The sequence below is a fragment of the Calonectris borealis genome, chromosome 16, assembly GCF_964195595.1.
Source record: "Calonectris borealis chromosome 16, bCalBor7.hap1.2, whole genome shotgun sequence".
Taxonomy (NCBI): domain Eukaryota; kingdom Metazoa; phylum Chordata; class Aves; order Procellariiformes; family Procellariidae; genus Calonectris; species Calonectris borealis.
Genome location: NC_134327.1, coordinates 15,007,275 through 15,033,916, shown reverse-complemented (window position 1 = coordinate 15,033,916; position 26,642 = coordinate 15,007,275). Strand labels below are relative to the sequence as shown.

At 53.0% G+C, this 26,642-nt stretch overlaps 3 protein-coding genes and 1 long non-coding RNA gene across 7 annotated transcripts; 2 read left to right on the top strand and 2 right to left on the bottom strand.

Annotated features, from left to right (window-relative positions):
• Positions 1-14: 14 nt before the first annotated feature.
• Positions 15-7,663, top strand: SHMT1 (serine hydroxymethyltransferase 1). The gene is made up of 11 exons (XM_075165465.1): positions 15-110; positions 658-803; positions 1,106-1,221; positions 1,311-1,471; positions 1,641-1,722; positions 1,955-2,167; positions 2,448-2,564; positions 2,909-3,031; positions 3,327-3,443; positions 3,628-3,738; positions 3,874-7,663. The coding sequence occupies exons 1-11, from the start codon at positions 15-17 to the stop codon at positions 4,041-4,043; spliced, it is 1,452 nt and encodes a 483-aa protein (XP_075021566.1). The 3' UTR covers positions 4,044-7,663.
• Positions 682-3,682, bottom strand: LOC142089246 (uncharacterized). The gene is made up of 3 exons (XR_012676144.1): positions 3,594-3,682; positions 880-3,420; positions 682-761 (listed from the first exon to the last, which is right to left on the bottom strand). It is a non-coding gene; the product is annotated as an uncharacterized LOC142089246 (long non-coding RNA).
• Positions 7,664-9,206: 1,543 nt separating the features above from the next.
• On the bottom strand, positions 9,207-14,417 carry SMCR8 (SMCR8-C9orf72 complex subunit). 2 transcript variants are annotated; one of them, XM_075165462.1, is made up of 2 exons: positions 11,982-14,415; positions 9,207-9,722 (listed from the first exon to the last, which is right to left on the bottom strand). In XM_075165462.1, the coding sequence occupies exons 1-2, from the start codon at positions 14,333-14,335 to the stop codon at positions 9,269-9,271; spliced, it is 2,808 nt and encodes a 935-aa protein (XP_075021563.1). In that variant the 5' UTR covers positions 14,336-14,415; the 3' UTR covers positions 9,207-9,268. The 2 variants fall into 2 exon arrangements, with proteins under 2 accessions (XP_075021563.1, XP_075021565.1); XM_075165464.1 differs by lacking the exon at positions 9,207-9,722 and adding an exon at positions 9,773-11,068 and having other exon boundaries at positions 11,982-14,417.
• A 367-nt stretch (positions 14,418-14,784) lies between these two features.
• On the top strand, positions 14,785-26,545 carry TOP3A (DNA topoisomerase III alpha). Of its 3 annotated transcripts, none has more exons than XM_075165459.1 (20): positions 14,785-14,864; positions 15,336-15,589; positions 16,763-16,822; positions 17,176-17,249; positions 17,865-17,940; positions 18,471-18,579; positions 18,880-19,023; positions 19,562-19,732; positions 19,960-20,060; positions 20,197-20,271; positions 20,386-20,468; positions 20,588-20,795; positions 20,968-21,153; positions 21,594-21,723; positions 22,139-22,252; positions 22,333-22,498; positions 22,933-23,076; positions 23,368-23,490; positions 23,795-24,522; positions 25,579-26,545. In XM_075165459.1, exons 2-20 carry the CDS (start codon positions 15,404-15,406, stop codon positions 25,755-25,757), a joined length of 3,057 nt encoding a protein of 1,018 aa, XP_075021560.1. In that variant the 5' UTR covers positions 14,785-14,864; positions 15,336-15,403; the 3' UTR covers positions 25,758-26,545. The 3 variants fall into 3 exon arrangements, with proteins under 3 accessions (XP_075021560.1, XP_075021559.1, XP_075021561.1); XM_075165458.1 differs by lacking the exon at positions 14,785-14,864 and adding an exon at positions 14,870-14,927; XM_075165460.1 differs by lacking the exon at positions 14,785-14,864 and adding an exon at positions 14,914-14,931.
• Positions 26,546-26,642: the final 97 nt, after the last annotated feature.

Genomic DNA, 26,642 nt, shown 5'->3' with positions numbered 1-26,642 from the left:
GACTCAGCAGGAGGATGGCAACGCAGGGCAATGGGGGTCTCCCCAGCGCGGAGCTCTGGGCCTCCCATAATAAGATGGTAATAGAGCCGCTCGACAGCAACGACCCGGAGGTGAGAGCCCCTTCCTGGCCCTTGCCCAGCAGCCGCTTCATTCATCCCTTGGGCAGCCACGGGGATGCCGACCTCCTCGAGCCAGGGATGTGGCAGGGAAATGGTCCAAGGCTGAGCTGGTGGGACCCATCCATCCTCTGTGCCCCCTCTGCCTGCAGCGGGAGGTGGAGGGAGGGCATCCTCCAACCATTGCAGATAACGTGGCCATAACTTCGCATCTATTGCTCATACCCTCTCTGCTTGAAGCTCTAATGTCCACAGCAGAGCAGCTGGCCCACCAGGCCATGTGGCAGTTGCCCTTGACTTTCTAGCCCAAATGACAGGTGAATTATCTGGCAGGTAGAAACGCAAAATATGGCCTGTGACCGGACATATGAACTGTTTGGAATCAGCTGTACCAAGAAGGAATCTCGTCTCCCTTCTCCAGCACCTTTCCAGGCCCCTCTCCATCGCCCTGTCCCCTCCGAGGGTGCATCCCCTACCGCAGAACATCCATGTCTCTGTGCAGAGCCAGCATGGGTGAAGCTGTTTCTCTCCCCTCCCAAAGGTGCACAGCATCATCAAGAAGGAGAAGCAGCGGCAGAGGCTGGGGCTGGAGTTAATTGCGTCAGAGAACTTTGCGAGCCGAGCGGTCCTGGAGGCCCTGGGATCCTGCATGAACAACAAATACTCCGAGGGCTACCCAGGACAGAGGTACGGGGCTGGGACAGAGTCCCACCCAACCCAAACCCTCGCAGGGAGGGGAGAGGAACCATCCGCGCTGCCAGACCTCATCTCTGGGAAGGAAGCAATGTCCTGGTGCTGGCAGTCAAGCTCCTCCAGGGCAGGACCCCATCCTCTCGGCTTCTGTCCTTGGCCACGCATGGGACAATCTCAGCAGGGTCACGTCTGCTGCAGCTGCTCTCCCGGTGGCTACCACAACCATGGCATCACCGGGTTCTCCACAGCTTGGTCACAGGGTTTGGTTTAACGCCTGCCCCATCCTTTACTGGCAGGTACTATGGTGGGACGGAGTTTGTAGACGAGCTGGAAAGGCTGTGCCAGAAGCGAGCCCTGCAGGCGTACCGGCTCGACCCCCAGAAGTGGGGCGTCAACGTCCAGCCCTACTCAGGTAACAGGGTGCTCAGGAGAGCCAGGCCAGCTGCACCGGCCTCCGCACACCCCGGCACCCGTAACCGGCCTGGCGTGCTCTCGCTGCAGGGTCACCCGCGAACTTTGCGGTGTACACGGCCCTGGTGGAGCCCCACGGCAGGATCATGGGGCTGGACCTGCCCGATGGAGGCCACCTCACCCATGGGTTCATGACGGACAAGAAGAAGATCTCTGCCACCTCTGTCTTCTTCGAGTCCATGCCCTACAAGGTACAGAGAGCTGCTCCAGCCGGAGCCAGGATGCAGTCATCATAAATGTTGGTGCCTCTTAAAGTTAAAAGTACTGGTGTCAGGCTCCCGGCAGCCTCTCCTGCAGGACAGCGCTGCGGCTGATCTTCACCCATACCAAGGTGGCTGAACCCTCCTCTTCCTCTCCCAGGTCAACCCCAAGACGGGTTACATTGACTACGATCAGCTGGAGGAGAACGCCCGCCTCTTCCACCCCAAGCTGATCATAGCAGGTAAGGATCAAACCCTTACCGACCTCCCTGGTGACACACCCTGCGAGGGGGTGGCCCCCTGAAGCCACTAGCCCCTGGTAAGCCCGCGGATGCTGCAGTGCAGGAGGAGACCTCTAACACATCCACGCTGGCAGCAGCTTGTGTGCTGTCCCCATCACAGGTCTGGACACAGGGCTGTCCCTGGGTCCTCAGGCATCTGTTCCTGTCCCCTCCATGTCCCATCTCCCTGCAGGTGTCAGCTGCTACTCGCGCAACCTGGACTATGCCCGCATGCGGAAGATCGCCGATGCCAACAGTGCCTATCTCATGGCCGACATGGCCCACATCAGCGGGCTGGTGGCTGCCGGCGTGGTGCCCTCCCCCTTTGATCACTGCGACGTTGTCTCCACCACCACCCACAAGACCTTGCGGGGCTGCAGGGCCGGCATGATCTTCTACCGCAAAGGTGCCTGACCTGGCCAGGGAGCCGGGAGAAACGCTCCCCCCAGGAGCAGGCCGGGGGGCTGCAAGTTAAAGCTCCTTCTTGCTCTAGCTGGGAAGGAGGGAGGGCAGGAAGGTCTGGGACCTTCTGGGAGCATCTGGGGAGCTTCCCAGGGCCAACCGTGGCCCAGATTTGAAGAGGAACAACCACTATCACTGCTCTGAGAGGCCAGGGGGTGAAAGCAGCTCATGGGAGAAGGGTGGCCGTGCTGCCTTGTGAGCAACCCTGCCCTCCCCTCCCGCAGGCACCCGCAGCGTGGACCCCAAGACGGGCAAGGAAACACTCTACAACCTGGAGAGCCTCATCAACCAGGCGGTCTTCCCCGGGCTGCAGGGAGGCCCACACAACCATGCCATCGCAGGTACGCAGTCATGCTGAGCTGGCTCCTGGATGGCAAAGGGAGCTGGCAAAGACGTCCTGGCTCAGCTCTGGCCCCCAGCAGCAGTGCAGGGGGCTCCAGCTGCCCTGAGGGGCTCACAGCCTCGGGGGAATGCGGCAAGGAGCAGCCGGCTTGATCCAGCATTGCCAGAGGAGCAACCAGGCTTGTCCCATCCTGCCTTTTGGCTCATGGCAACGTCGCCAGCCTGGTTAGGGAAAGGGACCGTCCATCAGTTTGCTCAGCTTCCAGGATGACTTCTGCTGGTGGTGCCACACGTCCCCAGTGGGAGCCCCCAAAAACTCACCCCGGTCTGCCTTCCTCCCCAGGGATCGCGGTGGCGCTGCGGCAGGCCATGACGCCCGAGTTCAAGGCCTACCAGCAGCAGGTGGTCGCGAACTGCAAGACGCTCTCTGCGGCGCTGATGGAGCTGGGCTACGACATCGTCACGGGTGAGGACAGGTCTCGGCGGCGGGACGGGGCTGACTCCTGCGCGTGGCCCAGGGCCCGAGCCAGACCACGAGGGCAGCACATGCACGTATGCAACAGGCAGGGCTGCGCCGTCGCAATTCCTCAGGACATCCGCAAAACCGTTTCGAAGCAGCCCCCCTTCCCAAGGGCAGGCACCCTTCTGCCCCCAAAACCAGGGGCAGGCCTCGGTGCAATCCCAAGCCTTTTCACTGAAGTCTCGCGTGGGAGCAGCATTTACCCCGATTCCACGCCCCCCACCAAACCCTCTCTTTGCAGGGGGCTCCGACAACCACCTGATTCTGCTGGACCTGCGCAGCAGAGGCACGGACGGCGGCCGGGCCGAGCGGGTGCTGGAAATCTGCTCCATCGCCTGCAACAAGAACACGTGCCCTGGTGAGGAATCCCACAAACTCTGCCGTGTCCTGCCCCGCATGCTGGGGATCTCCTGTGGCCTGTGCAGAGCTTCCTGCAGGGCTCCTGGCTCCTGGTCCACCCCGGGCACTGGGGACCACGCCGAGTTGCCATGCATGGGGGTTTCGGTACCTGGTTTGGTCACGCATGACTTGTTCTGGTGCAGGCGACATCAGCGCCCTGCGCCCCAGCGGCCTGCGGTTCGGGACGCCGGCTCTCACTTCCCGCGGCTTCCGGCAGGACGACTTCCGCGTGGTGGCTCAGTACATCCACAGAGGTGAGGCCGGGGGGGCGCGTGCGGGGCCAAGTCTCAGCTCCAGCAGCAGCCGGGGATGCAGCAGCTGCCCGCTGCAGGCGCAGGCAGAGGTGTTGCACCCCTGAGGGCTGACTGACGCGTCTCCCATTCCGGCAGGGATCGAGCTGACGCTGCGCGTGCAGAAGGACATGAGCCCCAAGGCCACGCTGAAGGAATTCAAGGAGAAACTGGAGGAGGAGAAATACCGCAGGGAGCTGAAGGCACTGAAGGAAGAGGTGGAAGCCTTCGCAGCGACCTTCCCGCTCCCGGGGCTGCCTGTCCTGTAAGGGGAGGCACCTGTGCCCGCTCCCGGAGCCATGGAAGTACCTGGGACCGCGGCACGCTCGCACCCCCAGCCCGCAACCAACACCCCAGTGCCTTCTTCCAGCACCTCCCTGGCTGCGGTGCAGCAGCGGCTCCTTGTTTGGCTCTTACTCACCTCTCCTCTCCCATTTGGGGCACAAGACCCCCCTGAGCATCCCCCCCCCCAGGGAAACCAGCCCTTTCACCACTCAGTGTTACAATTGGGACCGAGCACCAGGTAACCCTCAGCCTCCCAGCCAGGCCTGGGTTTGATCCAGCTCACGCTGGCTATGCAAGCGGCAGATAAGGTTTAGGCAGGCCTGCCCGCGTTCGCCCCGACACCCCTGCCCACAGCGGCCAGGAGGGACGTGGGGGTCCACCTCTGCGGAGCCACCTGCCTGCAGCTGCACGAGAGACTTCACAGCTGCTAAAACCCTCCCTGGTTTCTGACTCGAGGACTCCCCTTCGTGCACGCAAGCCCACTCTCCTTTTGCACCTTCCAGCCTCCGCAGGCTTCGACAAGGCCAAGCCTTGTCCCAAACCTGCCGAGAACAGCCCTCCCGGGATCACCATCCTGTCCTAGCCAGCGTCTCCGGTATTTTCTCAGACCTCTGAGCACAAAGCTTAGGTAGAACCATTTTTTAATAAGCACGGTAAAATTAAGAATTTAACCACAATGTATGACAAGAATTATAAGCTTTAAAAAATACAACCAATTTTTTTTGTATTTCAAAAATATCTGAACCCAAATAAATAATTTTTTTTTTAAAAGTACATTTCTCAGACTAGTCATTTGGTGTTAACATCTGTTAAACTCTTGTGCAGTAACACTTACAGCACGACACTAAGACATGCTTCTTGGATTTCTCCCCGTCACACTCGCTCTAACTATTGACGCAAGCATTCGGCACGCACAGGCACACACACGTAACTCAACATGCAGTAATAGGATACAGTGCTTTAAAATAAGATGAGAATTCATCACAGCCTCCTCGCAGCCCTCAGAGGCAACTCTTAGCCCAGCCCCATCCCCGTGCCGGCAGCGAGGCGGCCGGCGGGACCGGGTACCCTGTGTTTCTGCCTTCCAGTTAAAACGCGTCTCGGGGACCAGCGTGCGGTGGGTCTGTGACCCCTGCAATGCCGGGGTACGGTCTGTTGCTCTGGCGTTGTGCTACTGGGGCACGGCGCGGAGCAGGCACTCTCCTTCGCTGAACTTCCCATCGCACCTTATTGCAGGAGCCTTTTCAAAGTGCCGCTGCAAGCCCTGGGTCCTGCCCAGCTCTCCAAGACGCTGAATCCGCAGCGTGGGTGTCACCCACCACCAGACCGGGGGCTCAGGGTCCCCCACGCTCGATGAAAACTAAAGAACTGGCCTGGGGGCATGGAGCCATCAGCTCTCACCCCTCTCCCACCCCTTACAAAATGGTGAATATTGCTAGAGTATAGGCAGTACTTCCCTAGTCAAGGCAAGACAGCTTTGGAGCTGCTTAGAAGTGATTGCTACTGGATGAAAGTAAATCCGAGCACTATTCTCTGAGAAATGAAACCTGTGTAGGGTTAATATCGCCTACTCCTATGGCTGACCCTCCTCGGGGTGGGATCTGAAAGCGGTGGGATACACGGCGGGCTAGCGTAGCGGAGAGCAGGAGCTGGCAGTCCATCTCCCAACGAAGGAAAGCGGAGGAGTAAGAAAAGGGAGCCCTGCCCTCCCGGCCAAACAGCCGGGAGAGACCTTCGCTCTGATGAATTCTCGGTCAGGCTTAAAGCCCCCTCTCCCTGACAGCCAGCAGAGAGAGAGGAGGCGTGCGGGAGACGGGGGCATGCTGGCAGCACTCACGGAAGCAGGCGACGGCCATGCACAGCACCGCTGGCTCCGGCGGCTGGAGGGTTGGTGCAGGAGGCCTGAGAGTATTGCACTGCGGCCGCGAGGAACCTGCCCTGCTCGTGGTGGAAGGATGGCTGGACGGCAGCGCGCGGCACTAGGACGGTGCGGTGCAAGCCGATGAACACACGTGCCAAGGTTCGTCACGGGAGCTGTTAGTGCGAAGATCGTAGCTTGTTATAAGTCGGCTAATATCGGAAACTAGTGAGGTAACACAGTGAAGATGAGGAAAAAGTCTTAAAGTGCCAATATAGGGATCTTTACTGTACAGGAGCAGAAGGTCAGACAGACAAATTACTGAGCAAAGAGGAATTCAGCTCCCGAATCACCACTCGGACTCCCCCCCGACTTCCGCCGCCGCTACAGGTGCCACAAGCAGCGAGGGCAGGCTGGGCTCCGGCTGCACCGAGGTGCCACAGCCCGATGTAACTCCCCCTTTCCTGGAGTCCGAGCTCAGAGGTGACCCTGCCATGAGCCAGCTTTAGGACAAGCGCTCCAAGGTGTTTCCGCACAGCTCCTGCTTAAAAGCCAAGTTGCAGATAGCGCAGAGCTCCCATTTTGAAACAGGCGATGTCCCAGCAAAGCCCCCAGGGCATCCTCCCAAATCAGAGCTGCTTTGTGGCGGACAGATGAAGCAGGTCAGACAGGTGGTAGTGCAAGTATTGCTCAACACAGCCTCGAATATCAGGTACCACAGGCTTGATAGAAGGAGCAACAAAAGTGAGTTATTTATCTATTTATGAGTGCAGCTGAACACCACAAGTAGAGACCGCTGTGACTAAGAGATCAGCCAACACTAATCATCGATCCCGCTCCGCTGCTCTGCGCTGGCAGCCTGGAGGAAGACGTAAGTGACTCTGCAGGAAAAAAGTTCGTCCCTCCCTCCTCAAACCCAAATAGCATCAGGTCGCTTTCCAGCAGGAAACAAGCTCCCGTGCCGAGCACCCCTCCAGAGCTGCGGGTCAGGCAGGACGCAGGCAGCTTTCGACTGCCCGGTGTCACCCGCATTACTCATTTACTGAGATGCCTCTTCCCGCAGGGAATCTCGCCGCAGCTTTAGTGTGGAAGGCGTTCGGGTGCAGACGAATCGACAAGGGGACACCTCAAGTCACTTCAGAAAGCAGGCGTTTTCGATGGACACGGAAGTCTTTCACCAGCAGACCCAGTTCACATGCGACAGGAGGGCACAGTTAGGAAAGGAAAAGGCCTTTAAACATGCTTTAAAGGTCTGGAGCCCTGCGCGCAGGCACACCGCTCACCTTCAGCGAAGGTGATGCCATGCTGCTTCCCAACCACGACCTAAAAACACCATCACAAGCAACCCCTGACCTTGGAAATCCCTGTGGAGAGTACCAGGAGCTCAACTTGCCTGGCTGAGCTGGCCGCTAGAAACAATACTAACATTTAAAATAGCCTTTCTGCCCTGTTGGTTTATACCTCCCACGCTACCCCAGAGAGACCTTTCCAGGCAAGAGAAACAGGCGGCAGCGGTGCTGAAGTGCAGATGCTGGTGCCAGACCACAGCCTCCCCGAGGAGCCTCCTTGCCTTCGGGACACAGGTTTTGGAGCAGCACGGTTCTCACAGCACGTTTCAGTGGGGTCTAAGCCACGCTGACAAACCCCAGTCCCTACCCAGAAACTTCCCCGGGCATGGAAGGAACATCACATTCATCTCCAGCACTGCCTCACACCACCACAATAAACAGAGGTTTAAAAAAAAAACCCAAACGAAACAACGCGTCAGCTAATCATGTAAGATTTCAGCTGTTCTCACCCCATGATCAGAAGAGTGCTAAAAAGAAATAAAACCAAGGCTACCTTTCCTAGCAAGACTTTTCTTGCTTAGAAGTACCACGGGGGCTGCCACCACCACACGGCCCTGGACAGAGCAGAGCACAGCCCGGGACGGGTGGCCAAAGAGCAGCATCTCCTACGGGACTCCAGAGGGAAGCACTGCGCTTGGGCACAAAGCTTTCGGCACCGACAGGAACAATCTGGGAGCGTCACTGCACCGGTGGCACAACCTTTATGGCATAGGCAGCGGCGCAGAAGCTTTGAAAGGAAAGTCCTCGGCATCCAGGCTCAGAGAGCGGCAGTTTTGCCCCATCCAGGGCTACCCAGGAGTGCCCCCGGAGAGGTAGTCGAGACACGACAAAGGCTCAACAGAAGCAGCATGCAGTGACGCTGACCCTGCTTTACCACAAAGCATAAAAGTCAACTCCCCGACAAAAAAAAAAAAAAAAACAAACAAAAAAACCCAAAAAACCTATTACGGATACAAGTGGAATCCAGTACATTCATCCCCGATCCCTCCTGAGCACTAGTATCTCCTCAGCCAGGCAGCCTGCTCTAACAGCCTGCTGTCTCACAGCGTAGCTTCAGCTGAATTGCACTGTTCGTTTCCCCATCACAAAAAGCACCAAAAAATGAGGGTCCCCCCCCACCTCTGTTCAGTCCCCCTCTCTCCTTAAAAGGCCACCCTCAACCTCATACGCTTTAAGGATTCCCGGTCTCCCTCCCACCCTTCTCGGAGGTCGCCCAGCAAATATGACGTGACAAATTAACAAGGCACAGGGCTCTACATTCACAGCCTTGGTGCTCGCTGGCGTTAAGGAGTCCTTCCATGTTCCAGATTTTAACAAAGCTGAGAGAAACTGGCAAACGCTTTCTGGAGAGAAGCACGTGTGCCTCCACCGCTCTCCCACCTGCCCAGGGACAACCTGTCCTGGGAAGCGCCAGGAAACTCAGAAAAATGCAGGAAAGGACACCATCCGCTACCGCTGCGCACAGATGGGTAACTGCAAGCTGCCACCCTGGCCAGGGAGCTCTGAGCTATACTCACACGGGACATTGGTGGATTTAAAAAACTTCATGTGGCTTTTGCATCTCCCCTCTGGTCTCCGCCCTGGCTCCACGGAAGGGACCAACAGCATTTAGGGCTCTGGCGGAAGCGTGCGGAGCACTGTGTTATTTTGGGGCTGCACACTACAGCATTGATCCCCAAGACAGCCCACCTCTCTCTCCATGCCATAATCCCCCTGGGATGCTGCCATGATATGCTTTAAAAGTTGATAGTGCCCCTTCTAACATTTAAAAACAGAGTGCCTGGTGTTTTATGTGATGGAACATCTACGTTCTTGGCTACAGGGAACCACACAGAAATCCGGTCCCTCAGACACCGATTTCTGTGGAGCAGAGACGCCTGCAAACGCATCAGCTTCTTCGCCCCTTCCCGACGTATGAGAGCTACTGCAGACAGCGTCAATGTCAAGCACAGATGAGCTTTGTCAGACTCTGAGTACGCAGGCAGACAGCCCACACGCGAGGCTAGATTTTGTACAAAAAGCTGGGAACATAGTCAAATCTGAGCAGAGGGTTCACCCCCTGGCCGGGTTCCTGAATGTACTGCAGCTTCAGCAGCTCAGCTAAATATTGTACAATTTTGATATCTTCATTGGCAAGGCCCAGTTGAAGCTTCAGAAAGTTCATCCTGCGATTCACAACGGATTCCTCCGGTTCCCTTTCACTGATGGGAAGGTGCAAATGATGGCAGAAGGTGAAGAGGAAAGCTTTTGAACACAGCTGGGTGAGGATACTTTGGACGTGCAGATAGTAGGTGCTTCCTCGTTTGATCTGCGTGCGGTGGTCTGCCAGCCGGGACACCAAGGTGCCTTTGTAAAGCGGGCAGCGGAGAGTCTTGCTGTCAGCGTCCAGAATGCTGACGTACCGGCTGTATCGGCTCAGGGCGTGCAGCACGTTCACCCCAGCAGGCGACACCATCCTGAAACAGCAAGAAGAGAGGTCACGGCTGGAGGGGACCAAACAGTTAAGCAGCAGGCTATGTCCGTGCCCCTGTATCGCACGTGCGTTCCCTCTAGCTCAAGAGGTGCAAGAGCCTCTGCGGACAAATAAAGTCTAGCACAGAAGAGAATGGCCAAGTAGTCTCTCCAGCCTGCCAGATCCCAAAGAAACCTCGATCCCCTGGATCCCCATGTGCACTGATCCACACCGTGTGTGCGCTACTTCATAAACCACTGCGCTTCAGGGCAGCTTCCTCCCTCAGCGACACGGAGAGGGAGTGATACGACATCTCTGGTGAACAGAAGCAGATCTTGCAGCAGCTGGTAGCTTCTGGATGTGACAACAAGGACTCAGAAGCCAAACCAGCCCCTCCTTGCCAAGAGCTCCACTTTCGCCCCATATCGCTGTTTTCGGAGGGAGCTGCTCTGAGGTGGTCAAAGCCCTGAGCGGAGCGAAACCTTCTGCCCTTCCTTTAAAAAGGGAACCATCCTTAAACCAGAATATTCCCTGGCTGAGCCTGGGCATTTTTCACTCAGGTGCAAACCCACAGCACGTTCACAACATACAATTATCCAACAAGCCTCAATTAATGTTATTTAAATGCAAATTACAAGCCTACGCAAACTCTACCTTCTGCTCCTCAATTCTGCATCGTTAAAGTCGCTCGGTTGAGATTCAGCTCCCAGCCACAAACCAGGAGCCCCGGTGCTGGTGTAAGGGCTGCCCCTGCGCCCAGGCAGCGCCTGGCCTTGGGAGATGCAGCACCCTTACCAGAATAATTAATTTAGCCTCTAACTTCCTCCCCAAAGCCCTTGTACAAATGGTTTGGTGAGAGCACCCACGCTAAACTCAACACTTAATTAACATTCCAAGGAGGAGAGTTTAAATGACTGACACATCTTAAAAGCAGTTCTTAAAAAAAAAAAAAAAAAAGAAAAAAAAAGACTTTTGTTTATAAAAATTGCATCTAACCACAAACATTGAGCAATGAGTAAACACTCGGGGCTTTTAAAAACCTCACCGACAGACAGAGAAGTTTGGGAGTGGCTGTTGGCAGAGCTGTCATCCTGCCTCACGAGCACAGAAATGAGGGTAAACTCGCAGCTTAGGATAATTTTGTCATCCACAACCCCCAGCAACGCAATACTCAGCAGCCCAGAAAGCAGATTTCTGTATTTTGATTTTCATGCTGCTCAGAAACACTCTTTCAGGAGCTATTCCAGCCAGGATCTGAGCAATGGGCTGCCACTCTGACTCATGTGTTCCACGTTGGTGACAGCAATGGCCGTTCCCTGTCATACCTGCACCCGAAGCGCCGAACACATCCTGCTAACACACAGAGAAAATCCTTTTCATAACAGCAACAAAGGCAGGGCCAAAATCTTGGGAGCTGAGCAATCGCGATTTGCTAATATAAACTACAAAGCCACATTTCAGGATTGGGTGTCGGGGAAGGGGTGCTTGCTTTTGTGATGGTCCTCACCCTCAGCAGAAGTTTCCTTTGCATCTGAACTGCAATTCCAACACCGCGGCCCACACAGCTCCACGGGCCTTTTTTCCTGCACTAAGGCACGTTATAAATAACCCTCTGCCCATCTGCACCCCCTCAAAGAGAGCCCAGCAGCTCCGCAGGCCCCGCGCCTCCGCCCTTCCGCACAATACCCAGCCGGCACACCCTCGCCAACGCAGCCCGAGCTGCTGGCACTCCAATTTCTGACCTACCGATCTCATCGACAGTGCGTCATCTCTTCATCAGGGTTCACAAGGAAAAATATCCTCCTCATATCAAAGCATCCATTAAAAAACAAAATTCTAGCTAGAAATGTCAGAAGAGTTTCGGCAGGAGACGGGGGAAAGCAGAGCACACAAGGGACTGCAGGAGCACTCTTACCAGATCATCCAGGAAACCAGCAGGACTCGTGTGTTTGTTCTCTGCTTTGCCAGGCTAAGACCTAAACCAGAAGGAAACCTCCTGGCCAAATAACTGGTACAAGCCAGGCAGCCAGTGCCCAGCAGATGTTTTAAATATTAACTCTCGAGTGAGGCTGGACATAAAGAGAGACAGATAAATCTACCCCCCTTCAAAATATATCCCCTAAGCAGAAATTCACAGCAGTTGCATAGGTAATTGGACAGAGACCTCCCCTGCGCAGCAATTCCCCTCTGAAATTCCTGCTTAGGAGATGAAGTTTTTATCATACACCTCGACAATGATAAAGCAAACAGATCCTCGATTTACCTCTGGAGTCCGATCAACTTCCACTTCTGGAAATCCACAACGTGCAGAGGGGAAGTGACCCAGTGCTTCACGGGCTTGGCGTAAACGCCGCAGTTCGGCACGAAGATGGAAAGCGCCGTCACAAGCTTCTTGACTATCGCTTCCTCTTCCCCCAGCACGATCAGGGTCCTCCCGCTGAGCAGGGAGTAGATGGCGGGGTGAGCGAAGGGGTACTGCCTGATGAACCGCAGCGCGTTCTGGCCAGCCTTTTTTTTGTGCCTTTCACTCGCCAGACAGGCGGGGTGAGCAGGAGAAGGGGTCCTGTCGGAGCACGTGGAGGCGGCGCTGCTGATATAGCTCGTGGAGTCCGAGCACTCGTCCAGGCTGCTCTTACTGACCTCCCTGTTGCCCGTCAGGTAGCGCGAGTCAAGCTCGTAGGGAAGGAGCCCCCCCGAGACGCCGTCATGGGAGGGGAAGCCCCCGAAGCTCCCGCGCAGCCCCTGCTCGGCCGGCCGGTACGGCTGCGGGGGGATCCTGACCACCCCGTCCTCGTCGCAGGGCTTCTGCCCCAGGTCAGGCACAGGCTCGAGGAAGTTGGGACTCTCCTTCCCGATACAACAGGCAGAGTCAACCTGCACTAAGTTTTCCCGTTTTGAAACATCTTCCTGCTCGTCGGCGTTGTCCGGGTTTAGTTTGGGGGTGAAACGAAGGCCTCCCTCTTCATCATCCACGTAAGGTTCCTCGTTAATGGCACTTGGGTAGCTCGCTTTGAAATCTTCCGGGATGAGCGACTCGGAGGGACACGTGCTGAGAACCTCGATGCTGTCCTCGCTGACGGTCCGCCGGCTGCCCACCTTGCTCCTGCCCGCCTGGGGGCTGGGGCTGACGGGCAGGCTGGCCTGGCTCTCCGATTTTGTCAAGCCAGATGCAGACTTCTCCGTTCCAAGAACCTCGATGCTCTCACCGCTACTGATGCTGCCTTTAATATCTGCATCGAGATAGTCCAGGTTCTCCTGGTGTTCAAACGTCACGGAGTCGGTCATTTTGGGTTCTTGGGAGTCCTCGATCTCCTGCTCCATCTTGATGGGCACGCACTCCACGCTGGACTTGTAGGATCCCAGGCTGATGACCACTTTAGGAGCAGGGGACTCTTCTGAACACTTTCCATCGATGGCATCTTGACTGAGCCCCTGGCAGCCTCTGTACCGTTTTTCAGGTGGTTTTTCATCCAGAAAAGATACATCCTCAAAGAGGAAGTTGGTTACACTTTGTTGCTTTAAGAGTGCCCTACTGATCTGGTCTGTCAGGAGGTAGCACACATCACCTCTGAAAGTCCTCTCGATCTGATGCAACTGGTCAAGGGTTTGGCTGAAAAAATAAATATCGCAGAGTTCCTCCAGCGTCTTCAGCTTCTTGTCAAAGCATTTGGCAGACTTCGCTTTGATGAGCTTGGGGGTATAGGACGGCACGTGGGCGTAAAGGTGCGTTTCGCCAGGCTCGGCGAGGTCGGAGGTAGCCAGGTCCTGATCGCAGCCCGCGTTGGCCGGGTCCAGCGCACATTCCGGCTCGTAGGGGTGGAAGTCGGACTCCTTCAGCTTCCTGTAGGGATACGACCTGATTTGTTTCAGCAGATCTTGGTGCTCGATGATAGACTTTTCCACGCTGGCCAGCTCGTTGGCCTTCTCGATGGCTTGGGTTGTGTAATAACCTTTGTCGTTGGCTTTCTTCTGTATCTCGGTTTCGTTGTGCAGGACAGTCCTGGTGTAGTCGAGATCTTTCAGTTTCTTTTCCAGTTCGTTAGCAAAAGCTTTCCTGTTCCCCGTTTTTAGGCATTCGGAGGCTTTGGAGAACTCAGCAGAGAGTTCCTGAAACTGCTGCATGATTTTGTGCTCGTCAGCAGAAATATAGGCCATGCAGAAGGGCCTCACGAAGCCCCTGGCTTCGAGGTCGTACAGAGTCAAGTGGTGGACGTACGCAAAGGCCCCTTCCTTCGAGTCCCCCAGCACCACTTTGGAATCCTCCACGAAGTTCAGCTTCGGGTAGGCAGAGCCGGGAGGGTGCCCCACGAAGGAAGCCTGGTAATCCACAGACATGATCCGAAGGGAAAAATAATTGAGATCGAAAGTGCCCGACACTTTGGCGTCATCGGGGATGGTCAGGAGGGGCTGGGGCCCCACTTGCTCCGAGAACTCGGAGATGAGGATGAAGTCCCGGGTGAACTTGGAGCTGGCGACCTTGGCCCAGGGGTTGGCGCCGTGGCTAGCGAAGGGGAAGAGCGGCACCGAGTACTCCTCGGGCAGGGGCGGCTCGCTGCACAGCTCATCCTCCAGCTCCTCCTCTCTGGTGAAAGCCACCACGTCAGGGGCGCTGATCATATTTCCCGCAGGAGGGGACCGACATGGAGCAGCGAGGCCCCCCCGGTCCCCCCCGCCACCGCCGGGCCCTACGGGAGGCCCCGCCGCAGCCCCAGCTCCCCCCCCCGGCCCCGGCCCCGGCCCCGGCCCGCCCGCAGCCGGGCCCCCGCCGCAGCCCCTTCTCCCACCGCCGCTGCCTCACGCCTCCGCCATGGCCGGGAGCCGCCGGCCCCACTGCCCCACCGGGTCCCGCTCAGCCGCCTCCCCTCACGGACGCCGCAGCCCCGCAGCCATCTTGGGGTCACATGACGCCGCGACCTCTCACCCCGCCACCCGGAAACGGAGAGCCACCTCACCCTTTCCGGTTGTTGTTTTTTTTTTAACCTCCGCCGTTCCTTGGCGTTACTTAACCCGGGACGGGCCCGGTGGCGGGAGGAAGTAGCAAACCGAGGCGGGACGGCGGGGGGGATACTACTGAGGGGCGCCGCGGGGCATCTTGGGAGCTGTAGTTCTCTCCCGCCACGGTGTCGCTTTACGGCAGGACGTAACGGTGAGGGAAAGCGCGCCGCGTCCTACCGCTCTTTGCGACAGAGCGAGGGCGGGATTGACGGCGGTGGGTGAGGAGAGCCCGGCCGGGGGGAAACCGGGGGGGTCGGAGCTGCCCGGGGTGAGGGAGAACCCTGCCGGGGGAGGGGAAGGGGCTGCCCCGGGTGAGGAGAGCTCGGCCGGGGTCGGGGGGTAGCGGGGGGCCTGCCTTGCCCCGGCTGCGGTGGGCGGGGACCAGCCCCGGCCTGAGGGAAGGCCTTGGCGGGGCAAGGGGGGGCCGGCAGGACCCGCCGGTGGCTGTTTCTGGCGGGGGGGGAGTAGTCGCCTCCAGCTCCGTGCAGCTCCGAGGGGTCGCGCCGCGGATGGCGCCGGGGCAGCTGGGCAGAGGCTGCCCTGGGCCCTCCCGAGGTCGCCAGTTAAAGGCTGACCGGGGCCGTGCGCGGGACATTCCGCGATCGCTCTCCGTCCTCGGCAGGATCCGGCCACAGGGCAAGGACACAGCAGCATGCCTTGGCCCCGCGGGAGCTGTCACCGTCTCCTGTAATGAACTTTCAAGCGAGGCTCTTCGCCGGCTGCGGGGTCAGGATGCTGCCGCAGCCCTGGCGTCTCTTCTCCCGGGCTGCGGAGGATATGGCATTGCAGAGGATGCGGAAGGTCCTCTGCGTGGCTGAGAAGAACGATGCTGCCCGAGGGATTGCAGATCTGCTCTCCAACAGCAGAATGCGACGGGTAGGAATACACCGCATCTCCTTACCGCTTCCTGACACACGTACAGGTCTGGCGTAGCTGGCTGGAGAGGGTCAGCTCACCAGGGCAGCACAGTCCCGGTCTCGGGTGTAGTCTGTGTCGTGTGTGGTAGCCCCAGCCCGCTCTGCAGAGCTCGGCACGGGCAGTTCCCATCAGCATGTGCAACATCTTCCACTGGTTTTGTCTCTGGCCGCTTCTGACCGCGCGAGGGTACAAGAATGGCTTTCTTTTGTGGACAAACACCACTTGCCCAAATGTGTTTGGGAGTCTTGGACCCCTTTTCCTCGTGACTTAAATTCCTTGGAATTTAGCTCCCCAGCTGTGCTCCCTCTGCCCTGACTACGTTCTCCGGGCACTGAGCTCCGCAGTGAGGGCTCCCTGTGTTGTGCCTAGCTTTGTATGTGAAAGGCTTCAGGAACTGAAACCATCTGTTGGCGTGCATTTCCCAGTCAAAAAGCAGCGCTTCTGCAGCGTCAGCAAGTGTCAGGGGTTTACTGAAGTTCACATAATAAAGCAGAGATGGTCTGTGGTTTGGAGAAGAGGAGTTCAAAGATCTCTCCTCTCTGCTGCTTTGTTTTGTGACCTTTAACGGTTTGCGTAGTTACTTGATATTTCCAAGCTAAGGAACTAAAGGTGCTTCTAGACCAGAATTATATTTGAATGAAAGGTCTTGAGCACTGACAGTCCCAATCAAGGAAGATACCATCCTGCTTCTGTAGAACAAGCTGCAAATACCCAATCTAGAAACTTCCACGAGTCTCAGTTAGGTGGAGGGTACTCTTGGGGACCCGGAGCTGGCACACCAATTGTCATTCAGAGCAGGACAGTTGTTTGTCAGGAATATAACTGGCCAGCGCCGTTAAATAAATCTGTTCCCCACTGTCTGTCGTCACTATCGGTGGGGTGATAACCCTGGCATCCCCTTGGGGCACGGTTTAAAATACTCTTAAGTTGGAAAGCACCATTTCAGCGTCTCCATAAATAATACAGGCAATTTCCATTCACTCTGCTGCAGTTTGCATCAGCTACAGTACCTGGCTTTCACGTGCCCCGTGCTTCTCTGTGCTCTGCCATAACAGCGTGTATAAAGCGAGGTGGAACACGTTTGGTGTCCGTTAGGAGCCAGAAACTCAGCAACTTTCCTTTTCCTTCTAGCGAGAAGGGTTTTCCAAGTTCAACAAGATCTACGAATACGACTACCAGATGTTTGGCCAGGTAAAGTTTTCTTTCGTTCTACTGCTGGATTAGAGAAGTCAACATACTAATTATTAAAAGCCATTTGTCAGAAGTTACGAAACACATATCCAGTGACGGAGACACTTTGTCCAAAAATGAGGAAGAGTCAGATGTTCTTTTCTTGGCTCAACCACTGACCTGTTTTGTCACTAATTCCTACAAATAATGAGGCCATAGATTTAGCTGTCAGTAGAGAGAAGAGCTTGTTATGATATATTAGCAGGAGGGAGGTGTCACTGATGGTGTAAACTGAGAACTGCATCAAGATGTTGGGGCTGTGGGTGGTTTTTAGCCAACGATGGGCACTAATTACCTTGCTCTGTCTCTTGCAGAATGTTACTATGGTGATGACATCCGTGTCAGGACACTTACTGGCTCATGATTTTAAAATGCCGTTTCGCAAATGGTTAGTACTTGGTGCCCCCTCGCAGGAAGGGGGGCTGTCATCTTCTGCTTTCAACCCTGAGCTGAGCGGGGCACTGCGAGTCCGAAGCCTAGGGAGCAGGGAGGGACTCTGACACCGCGTGCAGAGTAGGGTGACGAGTACCAAATTTTATATAGAATAGCTAAAATATTGTTTCAAATTACTGTCTTCAGAGTGCTAAAAAAACCTGAAGTCATAATACTGGTTAAAATACATTAAGGCAGACCCAATCAAACTGATTGCAAAACTTGATTGATGTTTTTGTGTTCTTTGTTCAGCTAGGAGTTGTCCTGGGAAGTGAGGCGCTTTCTCGATCTTCCCTCCCCTTTGTTCTCTGTGCTTGAAATAAGAGAATTTGCTCGTTTAGGGCTGCCTTCCAGATTTGCTGTTTTCTCTGGTTGCTTTTTGGTTCTGTTGCTTTTAAGTGTAACTCAGCATTTCATATGAACTCTAAGTTGTCTGAGACGAGGCCCGTAATAAAATATATTATTAATTCCAGTACTTGAACAGCACTTTCTCACAAGACGGCACCAGTTAGTGTCTCACAACATATGGTTTAGTTTTCATTATGTGCACTGTTTATCCTCTGTTTACCAGGCATAGCTGCAACCCTCTAGCTCTTTTTGATGCTGAAATCGAGAAGTATTGCCCTGAAAATTACGTGGCTATCAAGGTAAGTTGTTTTTAAGAGTTTCCCTGAAACTCTGAGCTCAGAGGTTAGTTCTACCGACAGAAGGAGGATTGTACCTTTGTCCTTAACGTCTAAGTTCTAGAGTTTAGCAAATTCCTCCTGCATTTCCTAGGACTATATATGCTGTTCATTTGTGACATTGAAAGTCTCCTGCTCATGTGTAATAAGTGCGGTAAAGGAACAACTACTTTGCTAAAAGCAGAAATGATTTTTCCAACAAGGTGGAATTGGTAATCGCATCTCAATTGTAAAAAAATGACACTTTCAGAAAACAGACTGTGGCACAATCCGATCCAAGCTATGCTTTTTAACAGAGTTAGATGTAAATAAATTACTCGATTCTTCTGAAAGCTGCCTAGTCTCATGAGAGACACAATGACAAAATGTTATTGCAACAGTCTATCTCTATGGATACACGTTGCATTTCATGTTCAGTTAGTGAGTCATTCTAAAATTAAATGACAAAGCAAGTGGCCTGGTATGCCTCACTCTGTGTTGTTTTCTCATCTCAGAAAACCCTTGAACGAGAAGTCCAGCAGTGCCAAGCTCTGGTGATCTGGACTGACTGTGATCGAGAAGGAGAGAACATTGGCTTTGAAATAATTCAGGTTTGCAAAGCTGGTGCGTAGAGCATCTTCTGCATCAATCTGAGTTCCAATAAAGTGCTGATTTAACAGGTATTGCTGCTCAGAGATCTCATAACAGAGGCGTATTCTCACTCTTACTGTGTCCAGGTTAAATACATTGACTGTAGTTCTGATAAATTTGTGGCTCTGATACACCAGAAATATGTTCAGCTATTGAAAAGCTATAGAACAGGTTAACAGCGTACTTTTTCAAGGTAGCTGTTCATTAGCTGCTCTTTTCCGTTGATGTTTGAGTAATTCTTTGATTTTTTTTTTTTGTGTGTGTGTCTGACAGTAAAGCCAAACCTCCAGGTTTTCCGAGCCCGTTTTTCAGAGATTACGCTTCATGCTGTTAGAACAGCCTGCGAGAACCTCACCCAACCAGATCAAAAAACGAGCGATGCCGTTGACGTCAGGCAGGAGCTGGACCTCAGGATAGGTATGTAAACATGCGCTGGAGGTGAGAGCAGGCTGCTAGGCCTGAGCTGCTCTACTAAAGGGAAGCGAGTAAAAGTGGGGTAGGTAGGCAGGGGACAGCTTTTATCAGTGTATAGCTTATTGTCTATAAATACTTGAACTCCCTTAGACTGCTCTACAAGCGAGACAGACGAGAAGCGAGGAAGAGCCTGATGGACGGCTAACCACATTGAATGCACATTGTTAAAGCCCAGCAAGGGGTGTTTAGAAATCATCTGTTACTGTATTCTCAACACAAGACAGAAATGCCCTCTATAGTGTCGTAAATCGGATTTTTAGATCAGATACAACTAAATCGCATCTCGTGTTTTACTGGAAACATGCTTTTTGAAGCAAACGTTAGGTTTATAGCTCATGCAACAGTGACAGGCTTCTGCAACTTTCAGTGTTAAAATTAAAGTAAAATTAATACTTGGAGTATTAAAAGGAACCATCTGGAGTGTTGTGATTATCCTCCAATGTTGTATTATTCACTTCTGCTGTCTGTTTTGTTTTCTTAGGTGCTGCGTTCACCAGATTCCAAACACTGAGGCTCCGGAAGATCTTCCCTGATATTTTAGCAGATCAGCTGATCAGCTATGGTAGCTGCCAGTTTCCAACGCTGGGGTTTGTAGTTGAACGCTTTAAAGCCATCCAGGCCTTTGTTCCTGAAGCCTTCTATAAAATAAAAGGTATGCTTGGAGAAAGCGAGTCCTGGGCTCCATCTTAAAGGGCCTGATGTGTTTAGAAAGGAAAAACATGAGGGCAACAAACAAACAGTGCTGCAGAGGTGGTTTCCTCTTCCTTTGCCATGACCGCTAAGCAGAACTGAAAGGTTTCCCAATAGTGTGGCCCCACTGTCTCTGCTGTATTTCCGTTATATTACTACTGTATCACTCAGATCTGTTGTTCAACACAGTGACACATGATCATGAAGATGGCAGTGTGGTCTTCAACTGGAAGAGGAACCGGCTCTTCAATCACACAGCGTGCCTGGTCCTTTACCAGATGTGTATGGAGGTAGGAAAGCTTGTAAATAGTTGTATAATCCAGTATCAGCCAAACATTTCCTGCATCCATCTCACTCAAGACGTTTAAACAACAGATTGTGTAAACTCTTAAAGGAGATTTTGCATTTTGCTTACTCTGTGTTTAGGATCCGGTAGCAACTATTGTTGAGGTTGGGAGCAAGCCAAAGAGCAAATGGAGGCCCCTGCCCCTGGAGACTGTGGTACGTTTGAACTATGCTGAAAGGGCTTATCTGAAAGAAGCTTTGAACAGATATTTTACTCACTGCTCTGAATTATGCACAAACACATTTTTTCTCTGGCTCCTCCCAACGCAGGAACTTGAGAAGTTGGCTTCCCGCAAACTGAAAATAAACGCAAAGGAAACCATGAGAATAGCAGAAAAACTCTATACTCAAGGGTAAGAAAGCAAGACTTGGCTTGGTAAACTTAATTCTTTCAAAAGTAAATGGCCTTTAATCCAAAATGGGAAGCATCTTGGAGCACCTTTTAAAGTGCTTTTCTGTCTGTCTTCTTAAGGTTCATTAGCTACCCCCGAACTGAGACCAACGTTTTCCCCAAGGAGCTGAACCTCTCTGCCTTAGTACAACAGCAAACACAGGACCCAAGCTGGGGAGCGTTTGCACAGAGGATTTTGGATCAGGGTGGGCCAACCCCTCGGAGTGGAACCAAATCAGATCAGGCTCACCCTCCCATTCACCCCACAAAATACACTGCTAACCTGCAGGTGAGTTTAACAAAGGCAGAGATAACTGGATGGTTTGTATTGCTTGATAAATAAAGATAGAAGGTTTAATAATGGTCATTAGCACAGTCTCCTCACCTGAGATCTCACTAATATTTCTTGACACCTTATTAACACTGGAGGAGACTGACCCTCTTTTACTGTTTGATATTAGGGCAATGAGCAGAGACTATATGAATTCATCGTGCGCCATTTTTTGGCTTGCTGCTCTCAAGACGCGAAGGGACAGGAAACAACTGTGGAGATTGACATAGCTAATGAGCGATTCATTGCTCAAGGACTAATGATCCTGGCCCGAAATTATCTGGAAGTCTATCCTTATGAGAAGTGGAGTGATAAGGTAATACCCTTGAATAACATAGATGGGAGAGGCTAAAATACCTGGAGTTTAACATCGCACTTCACTGCCAACTTCAGACCCCTCTACAGAACGTCCTTTGACAATTCCTGGCCCACTGGCTGTTTCACTCAGAGCCATCTCTGCGGAAAATCTGTACAGCTTTATTGTGCCAGCTTTGGATAGATTCTTCCCCTTCTGACACCACAGCAGAGACCATACAGGGCTGTGGGGGTTGACTGTACTCGCCAAGAGGAGCTGCAATTGCTGTTCCGTGGTCTCTCTGGCAGCTCATTACTGGCTTAATCCTGAGGACCCTGAGACTGGACCTCCTCCAGAACAGGGTGCTGGTCTATCACTGCACTGGCCTGCTGTTAGTGTGACATTTTGTCTTCAGTGAATGGACCAGAAGAGAGTTTCAAAGAGATTCTCCTTCCCTTCAGGTTATCCCACTGTATCAGAAAGGGTCTCGCTTTCAACCCACTACAGTGGAGATGGTGGATGGGGAAACCAGCCCTCCATTGCTCCTCACAGAAGCGGATCTCATTGCTCTCATGGAGAAACATGGCATTGGTCAGTATTGGCAGTGTGGCCTCTTGCTCTTGGGAGAGCTTTGTTCATAAGCTTCTTCTCAACTTCTCTGACACCAGTTCTGTCCCACCCTCAGAGTAGGGAATTCTCTAAATGTCACTTCAGATAAGAAATCACTTAAATGTACAGAACAAAGGGCTAGTAGAGACCTGTGGGCAAAGTCCAGAGATCCTAGGGAGTCTGCAGAGTGCCTTCAATACCTAGGGAGATGTGCAGTTTAGGGTCCAGGGTGTGCCTGCCAGCACCTTGTTGGCCTCAGTGCCAGTGGGACATGAGGGCAGCGCTGCTCCTGACCATAAGTTGTCTCCTTGTCCCTTTAGCACCTTGCACTCTGCACTAGGCACAGGGGAAATCACTTCTTGGCACCTAATTCGGCTGACAACCTGTCTGCTTTCAGGGACTGATGCCACCCATGCCGAGCACATCGAGACGATTAAGACGCGGATGTACGTGGGCCTTACAGCAGATCAACGGTTCCTCCCAGGCCACCTGGGCATGGGGCTGGTTGAAGGTAAGGGCAGTGCCCGTTAGGAAGATGGCAGGTTCCTTACGTGCTCCTTCCTTTCACTTACCATGCAGTATGTTCCTCAGGCTATGATTCCATGGGCTACGAGATGTCCAAGCCTGACCTTCGAGCTGAGCTGGAGGCTGATCTGAAACTGATCTGTGAAGGGAAGAAAGACAAATCTGCAGTGTTGCAGCAGCAGGTCCAAAAGTACAAGCAAGTCTTCATTGAAGCTGTGGCCAGAGCCAACAAGTGAGTCCCGTCTTTGCCATCCTCTGTTTGCTTTGCTGTTCTGGGAGGTGCTGCCTTCTCATCTGGGGCTCAGCCTGGAGTGTGATCCTGTCACACTTTTTCCCTGGAGCTCTGCCCAGTGTGTGTAGGCATTTGCATGGGAAGGGATGACTTGCAGCCTGGCACACTGTCATGAGTTGGTGCCAACTAACGGCTCATCTTGGTTTAAACCCTTAAGGTTAAATTCAGAGCTGGCTGAAGGAGATGGCAACGTGCACTGACCTTTTTCATGTTGTACCCACACCTATCCTGTTCCAGAGGCGTGGTGCTGAATCAACGTACTCGTGGAGAAGCTCGGAGGGGCTGTGTGGAGGGCAGCAAGCACTAATTCACTGCAGTGCCTGACTGCTCTGTGCAGAGGAGACACACAGGATGGTTTGCTTGTTTCTTTATAGGTTGGATGAGGCCCTGGCTCAGTATTTTGGAGAAGCCACAGAAATTGCAGAACAAGAGGAGGTCTACCCAGTAATGCCTGTTTCCGTTCGGAAGTGTCCACAGTGCAACAACGACATGGTCCTGAAGACCAAGAAGAATGGCGGGTTGGTGATCTTCCCTGTTGTAGAAAGTAGCCTTCCGTGTTGGTTTCTGTTTTTCTAGGCGTTGTTCGTTTACCTCCCCCCTGCAGCAAGCGTGAAAACTTGGGCTGCAGCTAGCTAACTCCACCAGCTATGTAAAGCTGTGTGGACTCAGCTGAACCTCTCTCTCAAGTACGTATTTGCCCTTAAAATTTGTTGTTTTGACAATTTCCAACAGCTGAGAAGACGGGAGAACTGATCACTGACTGTCTTGACTTTGCCTCTTCCTCATCTGCTGCCTTTGTCCCACGACAGGTTCTATCTCAGCTGCACGGGCTATCCAGCTTGTAAAACTGCAGTCTGGTTTCCTGATTTTGTGCTGGACGTGGCCAGGGACGAGAGCGTCTGCGCTGTGTGTAAACCACATCCAGTTCACAGGTAGGTCATACCGGTTATCCCCTGGGAAAATGCAACCCCTTGGACCTTATGTGTTAGCCATCAGGGCCAGAGACTTCCGTAGGCTGGGCAACCATTTTCTGTTCCAGTCTTGGAAAGCTGGAGCAGCACTCTCATGGCTTGGTGGTAGAAAGAAGAGGGGTTGGGGAAACTGGTGTAAGCATAGCAGAATTTAAAAAAAAAAAACAAAAAACAAACAAAAACCCAAAATAAAAAAGTCTAAGTCGAGGTCTGTTGATGAGGAGTGAGATGAACTGGGAGACTTTCATTCTTCCCTTCCTTTCAGACTGAAGTTTAAGTTCAAGAGAGGCAGTGTTCCACCTGTGATGCCCCTGGAGTTCGTTGGCTGCATCGGAGGCTGTGATGAGATGCTAAAAGAGCTCTTGGACCTGAAATATCTACACAGGTCGTCCCAACCCACATCGTCAGCCAGCCAGCAAGTTAATCACTTGCAGGTCAACAACTCTTTTAACAGAGCTAGTGGTGAAAACAGGCACGTGAGGGGGACCACAAACCTGGCACCAGGACTTCTACCCTCCTTTAGCTCAAGAACACCCAGGCCTGCTCCTTCAGCTGCTCCAGACGACGGGAACAACGCGGTGGTGTGCAACTGCGGGAATGAAGCCCTGCTGTTAACTGTGCGCAAAGAAGGGCCCAATCAAGGCAGGCAGTTTTACAAATGCGGCACCAGTACCTGCAACTTTTTTCTCTGGGCTGATGAGCAGTCAGACGACAGAAGTAACGCGGCTCCGCGGGGCTCTGCGCTGCCCCAGCCCTTTGCAGGAAGGGGCCCAGCAGGATTTCGGCGCCCAGGAGGAGGGAGAGGCCCAGAGCTCTTCGGAAGCAACAGCTCCGATTCAGGAGGCGGCACAGTCTGCAAGTGCAACCAGCCAGCCGTCACGCGCACCGTCCAAAAGGACGGGCCCAACAAAGGGCGGCAGTTCCACACTTGCTCTAAACCCCGAGAGCAGCAGTGTGGCTTCTTCCAGTGGGCAGATGAAAACGTGGCACCAGGTAAGGCTGGGCTTGGGGTGAGACGCAAGGGTTGGAGGCTGTTCTTGAAGCTAAACTGAACACGCTTCTCACACGTGTGTAGTGCTACCACAGCATGACAGCTCTTGCAGCAACTCATACATTTAACAGACTTCACATTTGTCTTTAGAACATCTCTCAGCAGCATTATAGCACTTCAAATGTTGCTTGTAACAACTGAGTCTGGCTTACCTTTCCAAGTGCTAGCAGGATATGTCCTCATAGCACACATCTGCTGAGCTCCGAGCAGGATGCTTTGCTTCTACACGCAGTAAGCTTGAGCGTCTGTCCGTGACTCATTGGATAAAGCCCAGCACTCTTTCCAGCAGTCTCTTTGGGCATTTGTCCTCCCAAATTACGGTGCTCAGCTTTGTGAGAGCTGTTACCAACTTGGTACAGAGTTGAAGCAGTGGCACTGCTTTTGGAGATCTTAAACCCCATTCTGTCATGCCAGGGAAACTGTGCTACTCCCTCTGCCCTAGTTTAGGAACGCAGTGAAAGGCCAAATCTGTCTGAAGCTTTGATCAGAGCTGAGAAACCGAGTGTGGCTGCTGTGGAAAGATGCTGAGAACAAGTACCCATAAAAAAAAAAATCACAAAATAAGGATGCGAAGGAAAGAGCACTGACACAAAGGGACAGTAAGCAAAGTACAGAGGTGGAGATGTGGTCTGAGAGAGATCTTCAACACTGGCCACCGCCTCCTTAGACATTTGGGCCTAACGGGGTTGAATCAAGTTTTCAAAACTACTTAAAAAACAGGTTTTTCCTCTGGCATGTTTTGTTGTTTCTGCTTCAGCTGTGGACCAGAGCATGCAACCAGGCACATCAGTTTCCCCTGTTCTGTTCCCACATTTCTCTAATGCTGCAAGACAAATGGGTAACATTTAACAGTTTAGACAAATCTGAAGCAAGTGTAGTTTCAGGAATAATCTGAGTGGCTGGGATAGTAAAATCCTTGATCTGCCATTTTGAACTTACCTTCTGTCTCACCTACTTATATTTTCAACGGTACTTAAATGCAAGTTGTTTCTCTCTAGGGCCTTCTGGAGATGTCTCTTTGAACCACTTTGGGAGCAGTGGATACTCAAGAGAGTTTGGAAGTAAAGCTAAGAGACCAAGCAGTCTCTCCTCAGGAGCCACTGCCAAGAAACCACGGACCTGTAGCGTTTGCCAGCAGCCTGGCCACACTAGGAAAACCTGCCCTCAAAGCCACTGAGCCTGGACGGACATCTCTGGAGAGCCCGAAAGGTCCAGGGTTGCGAGTTGCTACAGGAGCAACTACTGCTGAAAGGAACTGGAGTCTAGAAACGAGTCCGCTGAGTGCTTTCTGGAAGGGCTGGCTGCAGGCTGCTCCTGCCAAGGGGTACCATCCTCACACATGCATTACATGCATGGGCAGCAAGGGTTCAACCAGCTTTGAAAGGTGGCTCCGCTACTGGTGTCAGCCTTTCTTTTCAGCTGCTCTTCTGCTAAGCAGATTGGGATAGTCTAAACATTTCAAGGAAGCATTTGGAAACTGAATCTGCAGAGAAAACAGCACTGGATCTAGTTCACCGGCAGCTCCCACCGTTGTGGTAGTCGTACGTAGTTTTTCTACATAAGGAAGAGCTGGATCGTAGCCACTAGGACAGACACCAGGGCTGCTTACCTCTTCTCAGTCCCTGGCTTTCCACAGTGTGGAATTTTATTTTAAGTTCCCTTCTAAGTTGATGTTACCTGAACATTCCCCTTTCTTTTTTGTCGCAGCGCCATACCCCTTACCGTGGTTGTCCCTGCCAGCGAAGGAGGGCCAGGTGCAGAGAAGCTGGATCTGGTGCTTGCCCTGAAAGGGAAGCTCAGCTGCAGTGCTCAGGAAAAGCCTTCATTTGAGACAGTTCCTGAATTTGAAACCGAGTTCTTCCTCAAACCTTGAGACATGCCTCTGTGATGCTGCTAGCTAATGGAAGTTATTTTTGTCAAACTATTAAGTTTCTTATTAAAAGATTATTTAATTTTTAAATTTGATACAGTGACATCTTAACTGTGCCTTATTTCTTCCTGCTTAAATAGTTAAGCTATTACTGTAAAAGCATCCACCAAATCTTGCTCTTTCCACTCACTC